At 38.0% G+C, this 10,102-nt stretch overlaps 2 protein-coding genes across 2 annotated transcripts in view; both read right to left on the bottom strand.

Annotated features, from left to right (window-relative positions):
• The window catches only part of gipc2 (GIPC PDZ domain containing family, member 2), a 16,493-nt gene extending 13,727 nt beyond the window's left edge, over nt 1-2,766 (bottom strand). Inside the window, exon 1 of the mRNA XM_084410242.1 lies at nt 2,183-2,766. Coding sequence (XP_084266368.1) covers nt 2,183-2,458 — 276 coding nt within the window. The 5' untranslated portion in view covers nt 2,459-2,766. The remainder of the gene's footprint in view (nt 1-2,182) is intronic.
• A 511-nt stretch (nt 2,767-3,277) lies between these two features.
• dnajb4 (DnaJ heat shock protein family (Hsp40) member B4) lies at nt 3,278-10,102 on the bottom strand. The gene is made up of 3 exons (XM_084410241.1): nt 9,526-10,102; nt 6,025-6,602; nt 3,278-4,271 (listed from the first exon to the last, which is right to left on the bottom strand). Exons 1-3 carry the CDS (start codon nt 9,734-9,736, stop codon nt 4,038-4,040), a joined length of 1,023 nt encoding a protein of 340 aa, XP_084266367.1. The 5' UTR covers nt 9,737-10,102; the 3' UTR covers nt 3,278-4,037.

Below are 10,102 nucleotides of genomic sequence, written 5' to 3'. Positions count from 1 at the left end.
ACGGTGCAGTTTGAAGGCCTTCGACCAAAATATTCAGATTAGGCCTGCTAAATCAAACAATCTACCAAATGACTGGCCCTGCAAAACCATAGAAAGCTGTTGAGAAGACAACACAATGTCCAGACATCAGCACCTGTATGCAAATGCTAAACAAATGACATTTCAGCTCCATGAAAGCACACTTTAGTGAAGTCACGTAGTCCAGCATGTGCAACAGAGTTGTGTCGTGGTAATAAACAGACTTTGACCAGTGAAGTTCTGCAAAAAAATGACATAAATCTTTACAATGCCTTCATTTTTACCTGCGTTAAACCATATGATAGCTGAAATCTGGCAGTCGCTTGACAAAAGGAGTCTCTTTGTCACATTAATTTTGCATGGGAAGGTAATGAATGCTGTAGGCTAAACGCTTTAAACAGAGAGCAAGTCGAGAAAGCCCTTTTAACCGGGTATACCGACATGGTGAAAGTTGCTATGATATTGGCAGTTCAACAAACAAAATCAAATCAATGATATGACAGCTTTCAAATTACTGCTCAAATCCCAAATTGTAGCCAATTTATTAGCTACAAAATTCATCCTAATATCCTGGTATAGATAGGAATTAGGCTTAATAGGCAACGCATGCAAAAAGAGTAATACTGTATGCACTACTCTGCGCACACCCTCCATCCCCGGAGAGGCCGGAGCGATTTATCACCATTTGTTAGGGTTGTAACCACTATAACAGGATGTGAGGGACTTCCTCTGAGGACCTGCAATGTTCTTATAGCATCCTCAGGACCCACCATTTGAACAATCCGTGGTAGATTCATAAAGGAACCGTGTTGGATTGAGGTATCCGCAACCATCGTGCAATTTATTTTCAGAATACTATCAAACCAATCTGTTGGCTGACCTTTAAATCATTTAAACACCACACACCGACAGATCTGTCCAAGCAGTCCGGTTACTGGTCTGACTGGTTTTTGGGATAAAGCCCCTTAAGTGTTTTTAGTACTGCTATATGAGAGGCCAGACTCACAAAAATAAACGTTTCAATTGCAACCAAAAAGATTTTTAACACTTGATGCCATAGGAGAGCCTTACCGTCTTCGACAAAGAGCTTTTTTAGTTTATTAGCGATTTAGAAAGTGTCTATGCTCCCAGAAACAAATACAGTGCACTGAAGCATCTAGAATGATTCATCAAGAATTATTTTTAATCTCCAACAAACCAAATTCTAAATTTAAGAACCTTTTAAGTTCCAAAATAACAAATTCAAGAATCTGGTCACCAAAATTCATTCACACTATTAGAAAAATGAAGAACTTCCAACTTTATCTTGAGAAATCGTGGTGGTTTTTCCATATAAATTTGTATGATGTGATTAGCCTGGAAATGTATGATTTCTGGGAAAAAAGCAAGCATGATGTCACTCCTGAACCTAACCATCAGTGGGGCATAATCATAATATGCATCATCATAATATCATAACATTAACATAAAATAGTTTTGCAATAAGAGTTGGAATTTCATCTTGAAGATTTATTGTATCACCAGAATTATGTGGTGCTTTCAAATTCATGTGTATGGGTCAATGACAGAATGCTCATCTTTTTTTTTTTTTTTTTTTTTTGCAAGTCATTCAAAAATATATTAAGAATTAAATACAAAAATTTACTTTGAAACACATTCATTGTTGCACTACAAAGGCAAACAACACCAACACTGAAACTGAGAAACGGTTTTTGAACGCAAATTCTTGGGGGGAGAAAAAAAAAAGTGTTTTACTTATTTCAAATGGACTAACAATTAGGAAAAGAAAGACATTTCTAAGCACTTGACAAATGTTTTTAACTAGTTTATTTTTATTTTTATAGCTAATCTAATTTGTATCATATCAAATATACTTATCTGTCATTGACCCATATACATTTTTTTATTTTGACAACTCATTTCAAGATGTAAAATTGTGTCTTTACAACGAGTGTTTTCAGGAGTAAAAAAAAAAAGAAAAGTCAACGACTCCTCGAGATTTAGAGTTCCCTGTACTCATAAAGACGCACCTTGTGCAAACACCATGTTTTTGATTTGCAACTTTGTGTTGCTGCTAATTTATTCCTGACTCACTGCCTGCGTGGTGCGTAGGCTACCGACTCAAGTTCACACTTAGATATTTAATTTAACAGTTGACATTTACCTCATCCGGACTTAAATTAAACGCTTCAGCTATTTTGCTGTACAGCTCTTTGACGTTCGTGAAGCCCTCGATCCTCCCCGTAGGACTCCCGTGCGCGAGCTGCGTGTGAAACACGAGTTTCGGTCGGAGGCTGGCAGGTGGAGGAGGGAGTCCGCCGACTCCGCCACCGTTCACCGCGGACTTCCCGGCACCTGCGTGCCCGCTCACCTCCTCGTTCTCCACTAAGTTCGAGCTTTCCCTCGACTTGTTTTTCTTTTTCCTGAGTCCCAAAGGCATGTTCGCTCCTCCTGTAAATCCGTAGGGGGAACTGAAGTACACACGGGAACCGGACGGCTAGAACATTGAAAGACGGCAAACAACCTGTTGAATGGTTCCTTTTAGTACGGTGCGCTAGTTTCCTCTCTTCGAAAGCGACCCAGGAGCTTAAAAATAGCAGGTATTAGATTAGAAATAGACTGTACGGGGATCTACTGTAAACTCTCTTGACGATGAGACGCAGACAGACACAATGGACAGCTCTATGGCCGAACGCACGCGCGCTACAGGGCGCAGTGACGTCATCCTGAAACTCATTTACCTGGCTCAGGTATCAAGTAATGATTTTTTTTTTTTAACTACAACCGGTGAAAGCAGATGCAGATAAACGCCCAAAAATGGGATTATTGTGCCATAAATAGGCTATCACTCAAGATTACGAATTACTTTCCTCTCCCAATGACAATATTAGGCCTATCAGTTACGGGCGTGAAGAAACTATATAACTGATAAATAAATAGGCCTACACATTACGAGTTTAGCCTATTCATACTTTCGTCCAATACTACAAACAATTTTTTTTAGGCTACATATTTGTTACATTCATTCTTAATCATTTAGTAAGGATACAGACGATTAGCTGCCTGTTTTCATTGAGATTTAAGCCCGAAATTCTGCTTTCATAATTCACAATCATCATTCTAATATGATAAATGATTGTCAGTAGCAAAGGTTGCTGATTTTTTTTTTTTTTGACCTAACTTCCCTCATCTAGTCTTTTTTTATTTTTTCATGTGGCGTCCTCTGGCGGATGTTTCAATGAATCACGTGTACAGTTGTTGAGGGTTCTGTACCTCCTACAGTTTTTATTAATTGTATCATATTAGTAATAAACTTCCAAACACAAGACACTAGGAGTAGTAAACCGAGTAAAAATGTAAGGTAAAATAATACTAAGTATGCAAATGCTCTTCAAATTTTCAATGAATAAAACATGGTATGCTATGAACCCACAGCACAAGTCACCATTTTTTGGTCTCTGTCAAAGACAGGTACTTTATGTGAGTGTGTTGCTCACATTTACAGGGATCTGACATATCAGATCTGAAAAGGCATTATGTCTAGCTAAATGCAAAGTATCATGAATGAAGTATCCATGGTATCATCACACAGTTTACTTCAAGCCATCGTTTACTAAAATTATATAGTTTTGTGCATTTAGAGAGAAGAACAGTACATGATCTGTCAGTACAGATGAATTTTCTACTTGAAAAAGGCAATCAAACACATCTTGCTAAATTAGTCTGTAAAATACTGATGTTGTATAAGGTTTCAATAAAACATTAAAACAATTCAAATGAAGCGAAAAAAAGAAGAAAAAAAATGTGGGGAAAAATTGCACTTTAAGCCTGCACTGTCACTGACATACATAGGCATGCGTGTGTGTGTGTGTGTGTTAGACATATACATATATATTTAACAAACATTTAGATAAAAAATAGAAATTGCACATTCTCAAAATTTGATTTGTCATTTTAGTCCACGTATGCGAGGGGACTAAATTGTTCATGTAGAAATGTCACTAAAGTCCAAGTTCACTTTATGAGACGGGTAAGTGTCTTTTCAGGACATCCTTGGCATTAGATGGCAGACTTTCAGGAAAGTTCACATCAAACTCCACAATGAGGTCCCCTCTTTGTTCTGGGTTCTTTGGGAAGGGCAGTCCTTGTCCAGCAATGATCTTCCTCATGCCGGGTTTGATAACATCAGTTATCTTCATATTGCACGTGTTACCGTCTATCGTCGACACGGTGACGGAGCAGCCACACAATGACTATGATCAAAGAAATACAATACAGTTGTTAATAAGACGATAAATATTATTTAAACTTTATCTTTGTGTGCTATTAGTTCTTAATGTACCCCTAATTCAACTTAATGTCAAGTTCAGTTGCTGCCTTAAATTTTAAGTATAATCAAATTGATATATTTTAAGTATAACTAAGTTGCTTAGTTAAATCCTGTATAACTTAAAAAATTAAGTTGAACATGGTAACACTATTTTAATGAGACAAGGATACACAAAAGCAGTTTTGTTGTTCGTAAAAGTTGCTTTTAACATTTTTAAGTACAATCAACTTGGATGTTTAAGTAATTTCAACTTAAATTACATTAAATGATTTAAAAAGTGTTGAATCGTGTATAACGTATAAAAAAGTTGAAAATTGTTTAATTGTTTGATGAGTTACAACGATGTAAAAACATGTTGCCATTACTTATTGGTAATATAATTTTTACAGTGTGCATAACCGCATATAAATAGTTTGATTTTACATTGTAATCCATCTAGAAAAAATAACTGAGTTAGGCAAATATAGGCTACTCAATATTCATGTCTGGTGTGAGCTGCTGTTTGAAGATAATTGGATCTGCTTAGATGTGCTATCATTTCATTATTATTTTATATAATAATCATATTTTCATATTATGAATTCATATTCATCCCGATTCACAGTGTACTCTTTACACTTTCTTCTTACATGACCAGAATCAGGATAGGAATCTGAGAATTTCAGCTATTACATGTGTGCACAGCTTTCACATTATGACAGTAACCCGTGCAATGAACCACTGCCATTTCAATAATCATTTCAATTCATTCATTATACTGCAGATATTGTGTGCAAAAAGATATCCAGCTCTTTCCCTTTCAGTACACACACACAGCCTAAAAGCATATTTTATTGGTTTGACATGTTTGGTACTCTATGTACAGACACAGGACTGATTCTGCCATAGAAGTACATCTTGATGGCAGTTAACAGTTTAAGTGGGCGAGCTCCTTTTCTGGCATCTCACAACAGCTGATCGAGCTCATATTCCTTCTCGTGTAAACTGCATTATGTAAGAGATGAAATTTCACAGAAGAATGTAACGTTTTTAACTAGGGAAATTTACAAAACAGTGCCTTATAGAAACCTGCACAGAATCGAAAGTATAGACTAAAAAAGTGTCAGTATAGGCTGTAAAAGTGTTTGTAATTGTAACTGAAAAGCAATATAATAATGATTTGGTAAAAAACATGTTAATTGGTTAAACTATAATTGATATGTGCTGCAATTTAACTTACATGGTGGAAAATTATATTGCATTTAACGGACAATACATGTAGAACTAAGGTTACTGTAATTATTATACTGTAATTTTATTGTATAAATTAGATACTTACCATATATGGTGGCATATATGATTTACTATAAAACTGGGAGTGAAAATCTATATATTATTTTTTAGATACCACTTTTACAGGCGGATGGATGGATGGATGGATGGATGGATGGATGGATGGATGGATAGATAGATGGATAGATAGATAGACAGATAGATAGATAGATAGATGGATAGATGGATGGATAGATGGATAGATAGACAGGTAGATAGATAGATAGATAGATAGATAGATAGATAGATAGATAGATAGATAGATAGATAGATAGATAGATAGATAGATGATGGATGGATAAAGTGGTGTTGGATGGATCATAAATGACCATTGAGCAAATTAATTTGTAAGTGGCTCTTCTCACCTGCCGCAAACTGACCCGGACCGGGTACACAATATCCGACCCCTCTCGTCGAAAGTGGCCGTGAGGCTTGTCTTTAATGACAAACACAATGTCGGCAGGAATCGTGTTTGGCGATTCGTCACCCTCGCGTGGAAACGTGATTTTAGTTCCCTCTTTCCAGCCTCGCTTGATCTCAATTGTGAGGATTTTGTCCTCGGTTCTCATGGTCCGACCGTCCGGATTCAAGCGCTTTCGTGAGATTTTCATGCGCTTGGTGCACCCATGAAAGACCTCCTCTAGAGACACCCGGAGCTCGTGGTGGATTGCGGGGTCCTGCTTTCTGCGTGGCGGGCCGCCCTGACCAACGTGTCGTTCGCGTGGAAATCCATTTATGTTAAAACTCGTAAAAGAACCAAAGGGGTCACTCCCGTCCACCTCCATGTCATCGTCATCTCGTCCATTGACTTTCCTGCCAAAAAATATCTCAAAAGGATTGGCTCCTCCGAAAAACGTGGCAAACGTTGCATGAGGATCTCCATGGAAGGTGTAGGTGAAGTTGCCTCCTGGCCCATCGGACGCTCCTCCTCCTCCTTTAAGGCCTAAAAATTAACAAATTTGAGAGAAAACACGTTTTATCTCGATGGAAGATTTAGGCCAAAGGAAGCATGGTGTTAGGCTTGCATTAGGGTACAACGGGGCAAAAGTTGCACTGGGGTAAAAGGTGCCTTTGATTTTATTTTCCTCTACACCACAAGATGGCACAAAAACTTGCCGCAGGACTTTCCAAAACATCCGCTTTTCAAGATGCACGTGGAAATTTGTCTGATCCCTGACGTTCGTGGGCAGCAACGCAACGTTGATTATGTGCTAATTAGATCTAATATTTGAAGTTTTTAAAAATGTTGGAGATTTCAGTAGTAAATGAGAATTGCAAAAATTACTGAACATATTTTGAGACAAAGGTCATCTTAATGACTTTCTGTCGGGACTAAATGAACAATAATTAACATGATAATAAAAAGCTGCCTGACTTTTCCACTTGTTGACATGACATGGTTAAATTCAGATGGTAGTTGGGTGAATCTTTTCTTTTTAAAATAATTATGTTTCTGTATTTATTTATTTTTTTACATTTTTAATGAACAAAAATGTATTCATTTATCAAAATAAACAGAAAATAGTACAAACTTTGTAAAAGTAATTGTTTTGAACAAGAATTAACTTAGACATTGTGCAAAACATATTATTTTAACTGAATACCACCTTGCCACCAGATAGCACAGGTACGTCTGTAAGATGTCTGCTAAAGATCTGGAAAACATCTTCTGCGGAAATACATCTGATAAACATCTTAGAAAGAGCAGTTTTACATACATTCTAAACCATAAATATCTTACTGACATCTAGATGTCTATATGATCTGACAGGAGATGTCTCAGAGATGTAGGCCTATTGCTGATGAGCAACACTAAAAAATTCCTCTTGCAGATGTAAATGCAGACATCAAATAGACGTCTCTGAGATGTTCGTGTGCTATCAGGATTCTTAAACAAAACAAGCCACTTTTATGATTTATTTTAGCACAAAATCTGTCGCTACATCACCTGATAGCACACATACATCACATAGAGTTTTTGCTCCTCTGCAATGTCTATTGGACGTTTCCTGTCAGATGTCAAATAGACGTTTAGAAAACGTCTTTATGATTTAGAATGTATGTTAAACTGACATCTTGAAGACGTCTATCAGATGTTAGTAAACAGCAGATGCTTTCCAGATGAAGTCTTTATCAGACATCTTGCAGACGTACGTGTGCTATCTGGCAGCGTTCAATTCTTTTCTCCAATCATACACTAGGAGTATGTGAAAAGCACATTTTAGCCCCGTTGTAGCTACTATAACCCACTGCGGTAGGCTGTGTATCCCAGTGTACAGACTACTTAGAATTAGACAACAGACATCTAATTTCGACGCTTACATACAATGCAGAGCTTGTTTCCGATTTAAAATATGTTGGTTGAGCACTGCCAGCACAATAAAACCATGACTCTATATGGTCAACTTTGTATAGCCATTCTGTACGGTAAATGTCCAGAGCAGGGGCGGACTTTACCATTAGGCAAAGGTCGGCAATTGCCTTGGGCCCCGAGCTACCTAGGGGCCCCCAAAATGCCCTATTAACTTATGCTTAATTTTTTTTTTTTTTTTTTTTATTATATATTTCTAAAACTCCATTTGCGAAAAATGGCATCAAATCATTAGTGTCGCAGACAGGAGGGGGCCCCCCACCTCACTACATTGGACTATTCCATTATCTCACTTACTGCGCATCTGCGAAAGTGACAAGGCTGTGCCAAAAAACTGACGGAGAAAAAGAAGTGATTGACAGACAGAGTGTACAGAGTGACAGACAGAGTGTACAGAGTAGTAGACAGAGTAAAAATGAAGCGAAGCTAGCTACCCAAGCGGTGCTGAAAAAATGAGGAAGCGGGAGGAAAGCAAAAAGTCTGTAAAGGTGCGCGGCGCGAAAGATAAACAACACGCAGTAACAGGAGGACTGGGAAATACACAAACAGAGCAAGATGAGTCTAAACGCGAAAATTTAAAGTTTCGAAGTTACCCAAGCGGCTCAAATAAAAGAAAAAAGTGAAAAGACGCTGATTAGTATTTGGGAACGCTGCCAAAGATGACAAACTTTTTTACGGCTACTGTTGGGGATACAGATCAGGAACAACAACGTCCAACGCACAGAAAAATCGTGAAGCAAAGAGGACACGGAGATCGACAGACAAAACTGAGCAGTTTACTTATGAATCATGATATTTAAAAAAATCTCAGCTCTCAGATTCTGTCAATTCTATTACGAAATTCAAACAATAAATACCGTTTTGCCGTTTTAATGTGACGTAACAGATTCCTATAGCGGCACGTGAACTGATCATCTCTAGCTAATAGTAAATAAACACGAATTAACAATGTTGAAAGATACAGTATAACTTACCGAAATGTGAAATCTTGTGAAACGTTACCTAATATTTATCCAAATGAGTCAATATTGAATCAAATCACAAGAATTGAATCGAAATGGTGAAATTTGTCAAGCAAAAAAAAAAAAAAAAAAAAAAACATGTACCATGTAAACATTGTAACATGTTTCTGTTTAGGAGTAAAGAAGTGTATGCAGGGTTTAAAGGGGACGTTTTTTCCTCCTCTCTAACCTTTACTTCCCCGTAGATTAGCTTTACCTGCCTATCCACCATTCAGTCGGTACATCTTTTTTCCGTTCTCTTTTAAAGATTGGATGGGGAGGGGCCCATAGCCTACCTACCTTCGCCTTGGGCCCCCGATTTGCTAAATCCGCCACTGGTCCAGAGATTTCGTTTTCATTTCAACATAGCCTATATGTCTACATTGTCTAGCTACATCCGACATATTTAAAAGATGAGCAGAAGGATTAAGCATTCGTGGTCAGATAATGTTCACTGCTAATATGGATGTGTTTCAGAGATGGAAGAAGCCTACCTTCTTCGCCGTACTGGTCGTATATTTCCCGTTTCTTTGGATCACTGAGAACTTCATAAGCCTCCGCGACCTCCTTGAATTTCTCCTCCGCATTGGCCGCCTTGTTTTTGTCAGGATGCCATTTCAGAGCCTGTTTTCTGTACGCTTTTTTGATGTCGTCGTCTGATGCTCCTTTCGCGATTCCCAATATTTTGTAGAAATCTTTGCCCATTTTCTCCTATGCAGAGCGGGTTGGCACCGCTGCCCGAGGATTCAGTCAGTCCACTGAAAAAGAAGAGCGTGAATAAAAGCACCGTCGTGGCTGTCAAACCCTGCCTCTTTAAACCGTGACACAGTTGATCAGTTGATCCTGTTGTGTCTGTTTGGAGGCGGTTACTCAGCACTAAAGATCTTGTGTTATTTTAGCCTCTTTAAATAGCCACTGCTCCCTCCCCTGTGCCAGTGCAGTTCTGGAATCAGAGGGCGCTTCTAGAACGTGTGATAGATGAAGCACGTCATTTCCCATTTTCAGATACATCCATTTTCAGATATAAAATCCTCTCGAAGCAGAAACGCAAATAGCAATGTCTCTGAGAAT

Source organism: Rutilus rutilus (genome assembly GCF_951802725.1).
Source record: "Rutilus rutilus genome assembly, chromosome: 6".
Lineage (NCBI taxonomy): Eukaryota > Metazoa > Chordata > Actinopteri > Cypriniformes > Leuciscidae > Rutilus > Rutilus rutilus.
The sequence above is the reverse complement of the archived record's forward strand: the minus strand, read 5'-3'. Positions and strand labels throughout refer to the sequence as shown.